This window comes from Miscanthus floridulus, chromosome 8 (assembly GCF_019320115.1).
Source record: "Miscanthus floridulus cultivar M001 chromosome 8, ASM1932011v1, whole genome shotgun sequence".
Taxonomy (NCBI): Eukaryota; Viridiplantae; Streptophyta; class Magnoliopsida; order Poales; family Poaceae; genus Miscanthus; species Miscanthus floridulus.
Genome location: NC_089587.1, coordinates 222,823,842 through 222,839,563, shown reverse-complemented (window position 1 = coordinate 222,839,563; position 15,722 = coordinate 222,823,842). Strand labels below are relative to the sequence as shown.

Here is a 15,722-nt window from a genome sequence, read left to right as displayed (position 1 = left end):
ATTGTTGATCTTGGCACTTGCTGCATCCGCATCTTTGTTGAACACTCCGCTCTCCCTGAATAGTTGGGATGATCTACTAGCTGCCGATATTAGATGATTAGCGTCCTGGGAAAGCATGTTTGCAGTGTAATGTAAACCTGAAAGACGATCTTCACGCGAGACGAAGTCCCAACAATTGGATTCGCTTGGTAAGCAAATTTATCCCAGGAAAAAAAATCAGAATTGCTTGTTGCGGAACTTCAGGATCGGTCGATGGAACTGTTGTTTCCCTCGTACAAGAAAAAGTTGCAGCAACGCAGAGCTGCTGCTCTTACAGAACCCGGAAAACGAAGTTGTGACGCAGCTAGAGCTAGGGCAGGGCCGCACCGGCACCGGCACCGGCACCGGCACCGCACAGGGGAGATCACGGAACGCAGGATGGTAGGGTGAAGCCGTGACACATATAGGCGAGCACGAGGTACACTATTACGGAGAGGATGAATATCACTGCAGCTCTGCAAAGACCAGTGGAATTACAGGGACGTCAGGGGATTATTACTGGAAGTATGAACTAATAAAATGCGTAAGACAAACAGTATTAACTACAGTTGTAACGTACGTGAGCTTGACGTTCCTCCACCACATGGTGTTCCTGAAGCGGCGAGCTTGGCGCTTGAAGCGCATGGTGTTCCCCTGCATGGTTGCCGTCTTGTCCACCAGCAGCTCCAGACGGTCACCCCTCTCCAGCACCCTGTCGATGTTGTCTATCATCACGCTCCGGACCTGCAAATTAGTTAATGCTCTATTCAAGCCGCCAATTCAAGATGAAACAATTTGCATTGGCAAGACAGACGTTGAAATGAGCCAAATCACTAAAGCCGAATTAATTCCGTCTCGTTTTTCTTTTTCTTTTTTTATTTTATGATGACGATGATTATGGTGAAGAAGAAGTAAACCGTATATACCTGGTCGATCTCACCCCTCATGCGGTTTATCCTGTCTGCGCTGGCGTCATTGGAGTAGTAGTCCATCTGCTGGGCCAGAACCCTGGAGAACTCGTCGTTCATGGCGTACGCGAGCGCGGTGAGTGCTGCCCGGCCGTACGCCTTGACGAACCTCCCGTGCATGTCCTCCAGGAACGCGAATGGAACACGCCCTGAGAACGCGCATGCAACATCGACACAATTAATGGCACATCGATTTATTTCGAGTTTCGGAAGTGGCAATCATATCGTGTCAAAAACTCAAAAATTGCAGGTTGCGGCGACTGAAAATGGTGTCGATCATATGAAGGCTACACCGATCGACTAAATTGAAATCTTTGTCGATGGGATCGGCCAAACCATCCAATCCAATCCAAAACCTACGTGCCGTTCAGCCCAAAACGACATTTGAAATGCTGGGCAATTGGATTGATATGCACTACTTACGCCCGGCGGCATCGTCGGCCATGCAGAGCGCGGTGAGGCCGTCGGTGCGCTTGACGTGGAACACGTGGAGGTCCTGCGTGTAGGAGACGTTGCAGTCGTCGCCACCGGCGCCTCCGGCGGGGAGGCGCTCCAGGACCTGCCGCGCCACGGCGCCCGCGTTGCCGCCCGCCGCCGCCGCGCCGTAGTGCTCCGCCAGCACCACCGCGCCGCGCGCCACCACGGCGTACTCGATCTTGCCCATTGCCGCCGAATCGAGTGCCGGTAGTCGTTAGTTCGGCCGGCCGTCGACCCGCCCGATCACATGCACAGGCACAGCACCCTCTTCTTTCGTTGTCTCCTCGATCTCCTCTCCCCCTCGCGCGCGCGGCGAAAGGGATCGAGGGGAAGGAACGGGTAGAGGAGAGCCTGCCTCGCTTGTTTGACCGGGGCGCCCCCCACCCGCGCGCGCGCACCGCGGTCTATAGCACTCGGTACGGCGGCGACGGTGCGGATCACAGATTCACAGCCACCCTGTGGCTCCGCTAATTTTTGGGCCGGCTTGTGACGGTCACGGCCCAGATTTGTCACCGTAATGATCTTTTTTTTTTATTAAGTCCACTTTTGGCCCCTCAACTATTATGTTCGTCTAATTTTGACCCTCAACTGTAAAATCGTCTAACGCCAATACTCTAACTATCAAAATCGTTCACTTTTAGCACCTGGGCGCGGGTGAGGCTGTTTTGTCCAACGTGAGCGGTTTTGTCCATCTTAGTGACATGTGGGGCCCACTCGTCATCAACTCAACCCCTCCTTCTCCATCCTCACGCCCACTCCCCCGACGCTTCCTCTCTCCGCGCGCAGCGGGGCGGGCGCTGCTCCCTCGCGCGGCTCCCTCGCAGGCGCTGCTCCGGGCCACGCTGGCGCTACTCCACGCTGCGCACGTAGGCATGGCCCGCCTCGTCGCGTCGGCGCTGCTCCACGCCGCGCACGCAGGCATGGAACGCCTGGAAGCGGCAGCTGTCGGTGCCGAGCATCTGGGCGGCGAACGCGTAGTTGGCCACCTCGAGCTCCGCCACCTTCTTCCTCAGCTCTACCGCCTCGCGCTTGGCCTCCTCCTCGCGCCTTCGACTCTGTCGAGGCGCGCCGCGCCATCTCCTCGCGCAGGTGGAGCGCCGCCACCCCGTGCTTGAGTACCCCGTTGTCGCGCTCTAGAGCTTCCTGCCGCCTGTGCTGCTCCGCCACGCTGGTGTGCTCCAGCGCTGGTCACCGATAGCCACGTGCACGAGCTGTGCGCGAACGGAAGGTGACGGAGCTGGCCATGGCGCTGCTAGCATCTGGCGGAGCTGTGCGCGTGCGTGGACGGGCGCGCAGCGGTTTCCTGCCGGCGAGCTGCAAGGTGGTGGTGCAGCGATCGGAGTTCTGCGCGAGACCACCGTGCGTGTGCCGGAGGTGTGCCTCCCGGGCGCCGACATCGCAGCCGCCAACCCCGATGCAGGGCGTGTCCGAGACAGTCGCGCCAGACACAGACGCGCAGCAGAAGCACCTCCTGCTGCGCCAGCTCGTCATTGAGCTCCCGTCGATGCGGGCCGAGGACGAGCGCTGTCTCCGACGGCCCTCCCCGGTGACCGGCCCCACACCGTCTCTGGCGATCCACCTCGTGCTCGCGCCCGCTCCCTTCTTCCACCTCGTGGTCGTGCCCACTCCCTTGTTCCACCTTGTGCTCGCGCCCACTCCCTTCTTCCACCTCGCGCTCACGTGCAGGCAAATTCATGGCGGCGCCCTAAAAGCTCTAGTTTGGTTTTGGTGAATTGATGAAACCCTAAGTGCTAACCTAGTTTATCAAGTGATCATGAGATAGGTAGCACACTTCAAGTGGAGAAGCTAATGAAGATCATAACATGACAATAGTGATGGCATGGCGATGATCAAGGGCTTAAACTTGAAAAGAAGAAAGAGAAAAACAAAAAGCTCAAGGCAAAGGTATAATTTGTAGGAGCTATTTTATTTTGGTGATAAAGACACTTAGAGAGTGTGATCATATTTAGAATTGATAGCCATACTATTAAGAGGAGTGAAACTCGTATCGCAATGCGGTTATCAAAGTGCCACTAGATACTCTAACTCATTGCATATGCATTTAGGATCTTGATGTAGGTAAATTGGACATTTTCCAACTTAGGATACTACTTCATGGAGCCATCCAAGTCTCCCAGGGTATGTAGGGAGCTCCCTATTTTACTTTTTTCTCATACCCAACTCTATTCGGTGCATGCTTTTATTTTCTGACTCTCTCCTGCGTCACTGCCCTACTCCATCCCATGGCCGCCACCTTGTCGATGGGGAACCCTACGGGCCCCCCATAGACCATACTGTAGGGAGGTAGGCCTTGGTAACAAGGCCTACAACCCAATCGCTAAGAAGAACGCGGAGCAAAGCAACGTGCAAAACCGAAACTCAAACTATACAAGAAAAGGCGCCCGAAGCGTAGCTTAGGACTCTAACCTTGTACCCGAATAGAACACAAACAACGCCTCTCAGCGCCTGGACTATAAAGGGCTGGTGAGGGTACCCATTGTAAGAGGAGAACGCATATCCGATACTCAAAGCAATACAACGCAAACAGGCTAACGCCAAAACTGGACGTAAGGTTATTACTCGACCAAGTCGAGGGCCTGAACCAGTATAAATCGTGAGTCTCTTTGCGTAATCGCCGAATTCCGCTATTCACCGAAGCCCGAACAACTGTCCCGGGTACCCCCGTGGCAGGTTATCGGTGGTAAAACATCAACAGCTGGCGCGCCAGATAGGGGCTTTCGATGAATTTTTTTCTCGAGAGTTCGGTGGACCTCAACCTCAAGATGACCTTTTCGGCGGGAACAACCTTTGTCTTCAGATCCTAGATCTGCAAGGCTAACGACGACGGCAAGCTTCGTACCCGTCTCTGAGAAGAAAAAGAATTCGATGACGAAGTTCAATACAAACTCGACGAGAAGATGACAAAACTCTCAACTTCGGATACAACTCAGAATAAGGAAGAAAGCGGATACGAAACCGACTCTGAAAAAGAGATACAACCCAATTCCAAGACAATCTTCATGGCACAAGAGCCAAACCTAATTGGACTCGGAGACACAACAACGATCGCGAAGGGATACGACCCGTACAACTTAAAGAAGAACTTGGGAACTTACAGACTACGCAACGTGGCATCAGTCTATCAACACTTTACCCAAAACAAGATGAACTCAGCAAGAAGAATACTCCTAGAGGGAGCACAAGAAGGGATGATCATGACAGTGACCCCGCAAGATTGTGTGGTGCATTGGCCAGGTTCTTTCACCTCAAGCAAAGTCCAGACTGGCACACGCGTTGAAGAACTACCTTATCAAGAGGGAAAAGAACTCGGATCCAATTCAGAAGCTATAGACAGCTCAACCAAACGAAGGATGGAATACCATACAAGAAGAGCTCGGAAGAGGTATACTGTATACATGGCAGAGCAGTTAGAACAACCTTTGGAACCACCATAGATACCAGATATAAAATCTTCAGACGAATCAGAAGGCAACATCTCGCTAGATGAGAAAAGCGACAGCAACGAAAATGATGAGCAAAGACTAGCAAGGCTAAAGAAGAACAAATTGAAAGCTAGAAGGAGGAACCAGGCTAAACAAAGGAAGCAAGTCTAGAATAAATATAAAGCGGAGCTAACGGAATACAACAGAAAGAAGGCAAAAAAAGAAGCCACAAAAAATACAAAAAGGAAAAGAATTGAAGAATTAACAAAGGAGTTGTACACCCTCATGAATAACGGGAAAGCAAAGGAAGACCAGAAGAAAGAAGTCAGGGGATCAAAAAAACAACCCGGCGAAGAAATTCCACAGGAGCCACAAAGGGAGCAGCCACCCAAAAAATCGAATTTTCAAAGGATAGGACCAGTAGAAAGTGCTGATATCAATGGAAGGAAGAAACACTACTCAAAGCAACAAGAAAGAGACAAACCAGAATTGAGCCAACGCTACCAAGAAATATCAAGAAAATTTAACAAAGAAGATGACTACGGAGAATCTGAGTTAAAAGAAGACAGGTCTTATTACAGAAGGGCAAGATCACCAGATTACGGAAGAACGAAACCATACGACAGATTCCCTTATTTCATAGGAAGACTACAAACTTTAAAGCTATCGCACAAGTTTAAACCAGCAAATCATTCCAAGTATGATGGTAAAGTTGAACCAAGACAATGGCTAAGGGTTTACTCCCAATCTATTGAATTAGTTGTAGGAGACGACAACATCAAGGCTTTATTCTTCCCAATGGCCCTCGAAGCAATGCCGCTACAATGGTTTGACAAATTGAGGCCAAGATCAATCAGGTATTGGAAAGACTTGCAAGAAGCTTTCTGCAACAACTTCATAAGCATTATTACCCATCCAATGACTGCAGTCGAATTGAAAGGAGTAAAGCAAAGGAGAGGAGAAAGTCTAAGGGAATACTATAAAAGATTTGGAGAATTCAGGGCTCAAGTCCACGACATTACTGATAGGGAGGTGATAGAGGCCTTTGTAGAAGGAATCTAGGCAAACTAGCAATACAAGGACTATTTCAATGAGAACCCAAGAACAAATGAAGACTTCAAGAGGGTTGTTGAGAAGCTAATTTCATCAGAAGAAAGAACTCGGCACAGATTTGCTAGGGACAACCCAGAGAATAGAAGACCCGATTACAGACAGCAAGACAAAAGACCAAGACAGGACAATATGGTGGCAACCACAAACAACAAAAGAAGATACAATGGCAACAGCAATGATAGCAATGGTAGCAATCACAATGGCAACTACAACAATAGCAACAACCATAACAACAGCAGTTACAACAGTAATAGCAACTATCAGAGTAACAACTACCAAGGAAGAGCGCCGGAAAACATAGAAAACATGTCGTATCACATACACCCAGGGGCCAGACACAAGTTAGTTGAATGCAGCACTTTTCAGCGGCAATTCATGAAGAGAGAAAACATGAATCAAAACAACTCGGAGCCAAAGCAAGAAGAATCCAAGAAGGAGGAAAAGAGAGCTAAAGGAGATTATCAAGAACCCCAACTCCAATTAACAGTGATATTTTCAGGTGTTCCTAACACATGAAGCAAAAGACAAGAGAAACTAGCTCACAGAGCCATCATGGTAGCTGAACCAGCCATCCCAAGATATCTAGATTGGTCAGAGTATCCCATCCACTTCACAAGAGAAGACCAATGGACCAGTGCAGCAAACGTAGGATGCTACCCACTGGTACTGGGTCTGACTATCGTAGGAGTAGCAGTAACTAAAGTACTCATCGATGGAGGAGCCGGGCTTAACATAATTTTCGCAGATACTCTCAAAAGGATGAATCTAGATTGTGAAGGTCTAATGACACCCATAAGCACATCATTCTATGGAATAGTTTCCAGCAGAGCAGCTATGCCCCTCGGACAGATAACCCTACCCATCACCTTTGGCACACCGGACAAATACCGGGCGGAATTCATAAAATTGGAAGTTGCAGACTTTGAATCATGCTATCACGCAATACTTGGGAGACCAGCTTTAACAAAATACATGGCAGTACCACATTATCCATACCTACTGCTCAAGATGCCAACAACAAAAAGCGTATTATCATTGAAAGGAGATCTAAAGAAAGCACATGATTGCGACGTACAAGCAATACAAATATTCGAAAGATTACAAGATATAAAGGAAGGAAAGGAGATTGCAATACCGGCCAACGAAATAAACCCAGATGAGATTATGATACCAGCTAAGAAGCCAAGCAACTTCGCACCACCAAAAGAAGCCACTACCAAGACTATTGACCTACTGACTGGTGATCCGGAGAAGACGGCAATCATCAGTGCAAATCTCGACCCCAAATAGGAACTCATGCTCACCAACTTTCTTCGAGACAACAAAGATATTTTCGCTTGGAAGCCAGCAGACATGCCAGGGGTCCCAAGGGAGTTAGCTAAGCACATTATTGATGTGAACAAAGGGTCCAAACCCGTTAAGCAGAAGTTATGAAGATTCGCTCCAGACAAAAAAGCAGCAATCAAAAAAGAGATCACCAAGCTCATGGCAGCAGGATTCATCAGAGAAATAATCAACCTGGATTGGCTTGCCAACCTGGTCCTAGTAGAGAAGAAGAATTCAAAAGAATGGCGCATGTGCATCGACTACACAGACCTCAACAAACATTGCTCAAAAGATCCATATGTCCCATCAAGGATTGATCAAATCATCGACTCGACAGCAGGATCAGCTCTGTTATCCTTTCTAGATTGCTATTCAGGCTATCATCAAATATCCTTAAGAGAATAAGACCAAAGCAAGACTTCATTCATTATACCCTTTGGGGCATATTGCTATAAATTAATGCCTTTTGGGCTAAAAAATGCAGGGGCAACATATCAAAGAGCAATTCAAACTTGCTTGGGGAGTCAAGTCAGAAGAAATACAGAAGCATACATTGATGATGTAGTAATCAAGACAAAAGAACCTAGATCATTGATAGAAGACCTCGAGGAGACTTTCAAGAATCTAAAAGCATGGTAGTGGAAGCTAAATCCCACAAAGTGTGTTTTTGGGGTACCATCAGGACAACTACTCGAGTTTCTAGTCAGTAACCGAGGAATTGAAGCAAGTACAAAGCAGGTTAAAGCCATCATGGATATGAAACCTTCAAAGAAAGTTAAAGACATATAGAAGCTTACAGGATGCATGGCAGTACTCAATAGATTCATCTCCCGACTAGGAGAAAAAGGGCTACCTTTCTTCAAATTATTGAAAAAGGTAGGAAATTTTGAATGGACAGAAGAGGCAGAAGAAGCATTCTAAAAGTCAAAAGAATACTTGGCATCATCACCAGTAATGACACCACCAAAAGACAAAGAGGACATGATGCTATACATTACAGCAACCAAGAACGTTGTCAGCACAGCAATTGTGGTTGAGAGAGAAGAACCTGGACACGCATACAAAATGCAAAGACCAGTCTATTACATAAGCGAAGTACTAACAGAATCAAAAGTGAGATACCCACACGTGCAAAAACTACTTTATGTAGTGTTGATATCATCAAGAAAGCTGAGACATTATTTCCATGAACACAAGATTACAGTGGTAACCAATTTTCCACTTCAAGACATTATACGCAACAAAGATGCAACAGGTCAGATATCAAAATGGGTAGTAGAACTCGGTGCTCTCACCCTAGACTTCAAACCAAGAACTACAATCAAATCTCAAGCATTATCCGACTTCATTGCTGAATAGATAGAAATCAGTCAAAAAGAACCCGAACCAATACTTGATCATTGGAAACTGTATTTTGATGGTTCTATAAAGTTAGGAGGAGCTGGAGCAGGAGTACTATTCATATCACCAGAAGGGAGACAGTTAAAATATATGCTACAAATACTTTGGCAGGCAACTAACAATAAGGCAGAATACGAAGCATTAATACATGGTCTAAGAGTTGCAAGCTCGCTTGGGATCAAAAGACTACTTGTCTATGGTGATTCAGCTGTAGTAATCAATCAAGTCAACAAGGATTGGGATTGTACAAAAGATAACAAGGATGCGTACTATGCAAAAGTCAGAAAATTGGAGAAAAATTTCCAAAGACTCGAAATCCATCATGTACTAAGAGATTCCAACGTTGCAGCAAATGTGCTAGCCAAATTAGGATCAGATAGAGCAAAAGTACCACCCGGTATATTTGTGGAAGAACTCACAGCTGAAAGGTCCTAATATGGCTAGAGGGGGGGTGAATAGCCTATTTAAAAATCTACAAATTAACTAGAGCAATTTGATTAGTATGACAAATAGCGTAATGCAAACTTGCTCTAGCTCTACAAGGGTTGCAAGCCACCTATCCAACAATTCTAGTTGCAATGATTACTTAGGCACACAAACTTGCTACTCCAAAGAGCTCAACTAGATGAATGTAAATAATAAAGCAAGCTCTCAATTCTAATTACACTAAAGAGCTTGTATAAACTAGTTTGCAAGAATGTAAACAAGTAAGTAGGGTGATTATACCGCTGTGTAGAGGATGAACCAATCACAAGATGAAGATCAAGCCAATCATCGGAAGAATGCAAATGACAAGAGACAACCGATTTTTCTCCCGAGGTTCACGTGCTTGCCAACACGCTAGTCCCCGTTGTGTCGACCAACACTTGGTGGTTCGGCGGCTAAGAGGTGTTTCACAAACCTCGTCCACACGATAGGACACCGCAAGAACCGACCCACAAGTGAGGTAACTCAATGACACGAGCAATTTACTAGAGTTACCTTTCGGCACTCCGTCGGGGAAGGTACAACTCCCCTCACAATCACCGAAGGCGGCCACGAACAATCACCAACTCGTGCCGATCCTTCACCGCTGCTCCAACCGTCTAGGTGGTGGCAACCACCAAGAGAAATAAGCGAAATCCGCAGCGCAACACGAATACCAAGTGCCTCTAGATGCAATCACCCAAGCAATGCACTTGGATTCTCTCCCAATCTCACAATGATGATGGATCAATGATAGAGATGAGTGGGAGGGCTTTGGCTAAGCTCACAAGGATGTTATGTCAATGAAAATGTACAAGAGTTATCCCTTGAGCCAGCCATGGGGCTATAAATAGAGCCCCCATCAAATAGAGCCGTTATACCCCTTCACTAGGCAAAACGCGCTCTGACCGGACGCTTCGGTCATACTGACCGGACGCTGGCCCTCAGCGTCCGGTCGCCCGATGGACGCCACGCGTCACCGGCTTCAAACGCTCATTCCTGACAAAAAGTAAAAGAAGACGCTCATTCATGGCTATACAAGACCCATCCGTGACCAGCAAAAGACAAAGATCAAAGGAGTACAAATCAAGACCTTTCTTCCAGCTTCTTTTCAATAGAAAAGAACCCAGAGAAGGCTCGGGGGCTATAAGTACCTACCACAGAAAAACATATTTTCGAATTTTTTGACCCTCCAGCTTTTTGTACCAAAAAACAAGAGGCTCGGGGGCTACACTCAATGAGTGTAATTTTTGCAAAATTGCACTCGCTGCACTCAAAGGAAAAAGAACCCGGAGGACATCAAGCAAAAGTGCACATCAGCCAAAAGAAGAATCAAAGAAGACCATCTCAAGATTTCACTTCAAGAAGGACCCGGATCAAGACTACAACAACTCGGCCCTTGAAGCTCAATCATGAAATGCTCGGGGCTTGTCGATGGGGAACCCTACGGGCCCCCCATAGACCATACTGCAAGGAGGTAGGCCTTAGTAACAAGGCCTACAACCCAATCGCCAAGAAGAACGCGGAGCAAAGCAACGTGCAAAATCGAAACTCCAACTCAAACTATACAAGGAAAGGCGCCCGAAGTGTAGCTTAGGACTCTGACCTTGTACCCGAATAGGACACAAACAACGTCTCTCAGCGCCTGGACTATAAAGGGCTGATGAGGGTACCCATTGTAAGAGGAGAACGCATACCCGATACTCAAAGCAATACAACGCAAACAGGCTAACGCCAAAACTGGACGTAAGGTTATTACTCGACCAAGTCGAGGGCCTGAACCAGTATAAATCGTGAGTCTCTTTGCGTAACCGCCGAATTTCGCTATTCGCCGAAGCCCGAACAACTGTCCCGGGTACCCCCGTGGCAGGCTATCGGTGGTAAAACATCGACACACCTACAACCCTCCATGTCCGTGTCCATCTAAACAGGGAAGAAGCGGCGTCGAACAGGGTCCAAGGATGCTAGAACCGTCCTCCCTTGGCACGGCTCGCCTCGTCATACTTGCCGGAGTGGTTGTGTTACCCTTGTTTATCGCCTCCCTAGCACAGGGTGTGACTCCTCTCCCTCGATGTCGATGCGGCGGGGCTCATCTCCAAAACGTTTCCTTCCTCTGCGTGGGGGCATGGCTCCGTAGCCCCAACACCAATGCCATAGCTCAGTTGATGAGAACAAGGAGAAGAATGGGATAACAAGTAGGTCCATACACCAGTGTCTATGGATTGAGTGCCTTTATTTGGGGGCTCCTGTTAGAGTAGATGTAAAAAAAATATGAACTTTAAAAGTAGAGAAAGCCCTCCAATCAAAAGCAGTGACACTCATTTGAAAATTAATTGTTACTAATATGATATCATAAATCTTGATATATTTTTTCTATAAATTTAATCAAACTTACAGCAATTTGACTTTGGCTAAGATCTTTTCTTTACTATACGAAGGGAATATCTTTTTAATCCAGATGCCATCGCCACAGGATGTGAGAATGGCATTATTGGATTTAGACTGCCTCACGTCAAGTGGTACATTGTACGGCAATTTGACTTTGGCTAAGGTCTTTTCTTTACTATACGAAGGGAATATCTTTTTAATCCAGATGCCATCGCTACATGATGTGAGAATGGCATTATCGGATTTAGACTGCCTCACGTCAAGTGGTATATTGTCGAAAGGAAAGTGATTTAGTGGATCATCGTGGAATCTTGTGCATATGATAAACAAACGACATGTTTAAATCATAGCTTTTCAGATGGGTTTATATGCAAAAGTTAAATTAATAAGACCTAAGAAAATTCACATCCCGAACAGAAAACTGAATGATGGAGAGAGGGAGGGTACACGGAAGCAACCAGGGGTGCAAACAAATTGGTAGGCATCGTGAACACGCCAGAATCTTGTCACCTCGCATTAGGATTTAGGGATTAGGTCATCAGGACTGAGAGTAAGAGTATCTCCAACTGTATCTAAAAAAGTACTCCTCAAAAATAGGTTTTTCAATCTTTGCAAAATATATTATAAGACATAAAAAGCTATAACTCCAACAGTTTTCAAAATCTTGCGCCTAAAAAATAAAAAGTAATTTTACATGAGGAATTTTAAACTATTTCTAAATCACACTAACCACTTTTATACTTTATTTCTCTTTTTTATACATTTGCATCAGGAACCATGTCCTACTTTTTTTCCCTACGTCCTTCTACCTCCAGATTGGGACGATGATATGCGCACATAACTTTACGCGTGGGGATGGCTTTTTCCAAGTGCCAAAAGATTGGAAGGTGGGTCTGTGAGTTGTTAGAGATGAGTTTTCTTTTTTCAATCTTGCTAAAATTCCTAGATTGAGAGACTCTTTTGTGTACTCTTGGCGATGCTCTAATCAAGTTAAGAGTTGTCTTCAGGCTCTATATAAATAGAGAAAAATCATGGTTAAGATAAGTTCTACATAGTTTCTATGTATTTGTATAAAGAAATGGAGGGAGATGGAAAATGTTCTAGAAAAAAAAACGCAGTTTGTCCTCTACTCCCCCGTCCATGAAGAATGTAATTCTCGTTTTTCGAGAAGTTAAACAGTTTGAACTTTGACTAAATTTATATAAAAAAGTGCAAACATTTATGATACAAAGTAAGTACCATAAGATTAGTTATAGAATATATTTTTATAATAAATTTATTTGGAGACAAATACTAATAATATTTACTATAAACTTGGTCAAACTTGAACTTCTTTGACCGGCACGTATTCCATAATTATATTCTTTTACAGACGGAGGCAGTATATTTCAGCTTAATTTGACCATTGTAGAATCTTATTATAAGATGTGCAAGACACGTCCTTAAACTAGTGATTAAACGCCCATCATAAGGTTTTTTCAAGGGGGAAAAAAACGCCCATCATAATTCATAATAAGGTTTGCCCCTCGCTGCCACGCCACTTGGTGGGCCGTCCACATCCACATCCACATCACGAACCCTTCTCCAACCTGCTCTCCTCTCATCCCGGTAACCCCTCAACGAAGTCTCTGGTGCCTCGGCCACAGCAGCAGCCTGCCCCGGGCCCCCGGGCGTGGCGTGGCGGCGCTTTCTCATCTCCCGCACGGTGGCCACGTCATCCCGGCGCTCCCGCACGGTGGCGGCGGCCGTCTCCTCTCCTGCGATCCTCCTGCCGCGCACAGCCAGAGTACGCACCTCTCCTGCCTCCCTCCCTCCCTCCCCGCGTGATTTGGTGGTTCGATCGGCGCGGGCTACTACTAGTGTTTTCCGGAATTAGAATGTGCGATTAGATTGTACCTTGGGATTGGCCTGCGATTGGATCTCTGGGCTGGACAGAACCGAACCTGTGCCCTGAGGTAGGGAATCACTTTGCTTCGGATGGGATCGCACGGGAATTCGGATCGGATTGGCTTATACGCAGGCCGCACTGCCGCTGATCCCAATCTCTCGTCACAATTTAGTAGTAGCAGGTTTCGTTGCCGCATGTCGAGCTAATTCAGTTTATGCGTCAATCCACGGTTCTGGTTGCCTGGTTGGGTCCTGTGTTCTTCTTCAGACTTCAGAGGCAAATTCATATCCAAAAAGGATTAGAGGTTCCTTCATAGCTACTCAGATTCATGTCCAAAAACGATTAGAGGTTCCTTCATAGCACTCAGACGGGGAAAAAGTCCATGCTAGGGCATAGGAGCGCATACATGCTTGGAAGTGTAAGCCTACAGTTTTCAGCCATTTTGCAAGTCACAAGTAATTGGCAAATGTTGATAGAAGTGGAACTGACAGAAACTCAGAAACAAGGTCGTGTTTTCCTTCATCTTAGCTCAGTTGCTCTTTTTGCCTTACGCTGTACATTGGTGTGCCCGGAGTGTAAAATCTGATGCAGCTGATTCTTTAGTTACAATGTAAAATGCTCTGATTTATTACTAGGAAATATCAGTTAAAAGAGATAGGATCCCAGGGCCACTGAGGGGTTTTGTCTAAATCAGTCTCCATGATTGAGTGCTACATATGACAATCATATAAGGAGTAGTTGTGACTGAGTCACTGTAATTTGCTCCTAGTTGATTTTCCTTTTTTTTTTACTTCTTTCCACTCTCCACATTAATTTATTGGGGAGTTTGTTTACTATATTTCTGCATCTCTACATTAACATTTTAATCCAAGGTTATTCTCCCTGTTGGTGAATCATTTATCACCCTGTTTTTTTAGTTGCTTCCCTGAAACTTATTGCTCATATGTTCTTCGCCCTTCCCAGAAATCGTAGCTGAAGTTTGTTTGAGGATAAGCAACAACTTTGTGAGCGATTCGCACTAAAGGAGAAATTGTAGCTGAAGTAACAAACAGAAGGCAACAATGGCACTATCAAGAAGTATGAGAACATGTTTGCACAGTGGAAGACTTGCCCTTCTTGCCATATTGGTCTCTAGTGGAATTGTCTTGCAAATCTTGGTAAGCATCTGACTTTAATACCGTGTCGTTTCATTATCTTTTCCACTGTCACCTAAACCTATATAATTTTTGCTCCTTCAGGCTTGTGCTCTCTATAACAACTGGTGGCCAATGCTAACAGGTTAGAAAATTTTGTGTAACACTGGCAAACTAAGCTTATATCCTGATAATTGTTTGTAGGACATTGTAAGTAACCCTTGACATTTTGTGCAGTTCTGATGTATCTTATCCTACCAATGCCCCTCATATTTTTCCTGGGTTCTGATACTTCCTCGATCATGTCTAATGGGGGGGACAGGTAAGTGATCCTCTCTAGTCCATGCTGCTGCTTTTTTCCCCCTTAATCACCCTCGCCACCTGCTTTTTAGCACTATTTGTTGCCCCAAAGATATGCATTGCCTTGTTGCCATTCATTTTAGTAGAGATTCTAAAACAAAGGTCCTGATCCATCATGGTTGGATTGTTTTCCTAAACAACATTTCTGGAGCACAAAATGAATAGAGTTCATTGACATGAAAAAGTTTTCATGTTACGTGAAACCTGAGCATTGACTTGCACATATACTTTGCTACTTGCTTGTCAGTTGTTGTGCCTGCCTGCTAATTGCTGATTACATGCCCTAGGTTCTCTTTCATATCTTTCTAACTATTTTTTCATACATTGCAAAGTTAATTGGTGTACCTTTATTGCCACTGCAGTTGGGTGAACTTCACAAAATTCTTGACGGGCGCATCAATACTGGGGAGCATTGCCATTCCGTCAATCCTGAAACATGCTGGCGTCATTGGATGGGGAGCCCTGACGATGGAGCTATCATCCTTTGTGGTCTTTGGCGTGGCAGTCCTGTGGTTCCTCCAGATGAACGGTGAAGACGAGTACAGCGGTGTGTTCTAATCCAAACTTTCTCGTTCTCTTTCCAGCGTGATTGATACCTTTGCAAGGTAGTTGTGAACTCGGCTGTACAGCAACCTCGGACCTGATTTAGTGATACCACATACCAATACATGTTTGGTCTGCAATTTTTGTTCGTCTTTGTAATGCTTTGCCTGACATTCAGAATTTTGTGTACGTGGTATCT

The 15,722-nt window shown here is 45.8% G+C and overlaps 2 protein-coding genes across 2 annotated transcripts; one reads left to right on the top strand and one right to left on the bottom strand.

Moving 5' to 3' along the window:
* Positions 1 to 51: 51 nt before the first annotated feature.
* On the bottom strand, positions 52 to 2,000 carry LOC136478291 (vesicle-associated membrane protein 711-like). The gene is made up of 4 exons (XM_066476680.1): positions 1,410 to 2,000; positions 945 to 1,135; positions 599 to 762; positions 52 to 494 (listed from the first exon to the last, which is right to left on the bottom strand). Exons 1-4 carry the CDS (start codon positions 1,648 to 1,650, stop codon positions 404 to 406), a joined length of 687 nt encoding a protein of 228 aa, XP_066332777.1. The 5' UTR covers positions 1,651 to 2,000; the 3' UTR covers positions 52 to 403.
* An 11,170-nt stretch (positions 2,001 to 13,170) lies between these two features.
* On the top strand, positions 13,171 to 15,663 carry LOC136478287 (vacuolar protein sorting-associated protein 55 homolog). The gene is made up of 5 exons (XM_066476660.1): positions 13,171 to 13,385; positions 14,451 to 14,644; positions 14,726 to 14,765; positions 14,858 to 14,942; positions 15,343 to 15,663. The coding sequence occupies exons 2-5, from the start codon at positions 14,549 to 14,551 to the stop codon at positions 15,536 to 15,538; spliced, it is 417 nt and encodes a 138-aa protein (XP_066332757.1). The 5' UTR covers positions 13,171 to 13,385; positions 14,451 to 14,548; the 3' UTR covers positions 15,539 to 15,663.
* The last annotated feature ends 59 nt before the right edge of the window (positions 15,664 to 15,722 follow it).

What these genes read in the sequence shown, in the direction of transcription:
- LOC136478291 (XM_066476680.1), bottom strand. Translation starts at nt 1,650, where the DNA reads ATGGGCAAGATCGAGTACGCCGTGGTGGCGCGCGGCGCGGTGGTGCTG. An exon ending in TGAGGGGTGAGATCGACCAG is followed by an intron (nt 763 to 944) that starts GTATATACGGTT and finishes ACTAATTTGCAG; the next exon opens with GTCCGGAGCGTGATGATAGA. An exon ending in TGGAGGAACGTCAAGCTCAC is followed by an intron (nt 495 to 598) that starts GTACGTTACAAC and finishes TGGTCTTTGCAG; the next exon opens with AGCTGCAGTGATATTCATCC.
- LOC136478287 (XM_066476660.1), top strand. Translation starts at nt 14,549, where the DNA reads ATGGCACTATCAAGAAGTATGAGAACATGTTTGCACAGTGGAAGACTT. An exon ending in CTGGTGGCCAATGCTAACAG is followed by an intron (nt 14,766 to 14,857) that starts GTTAGAAAATTT and finishes CATTTTGTGCAG; the next exon opens with TTCTGATGTATCTTATCCTA. An exon ending in ATGTCTAATGGGGGGGACAG is followed by an intron (nt 14,943 to 15,342) that starts GTAAGTGATCCT and finishes TTGCCACTGCAG; the next exon opens with TTGGGTGAACTTCACAAAAT.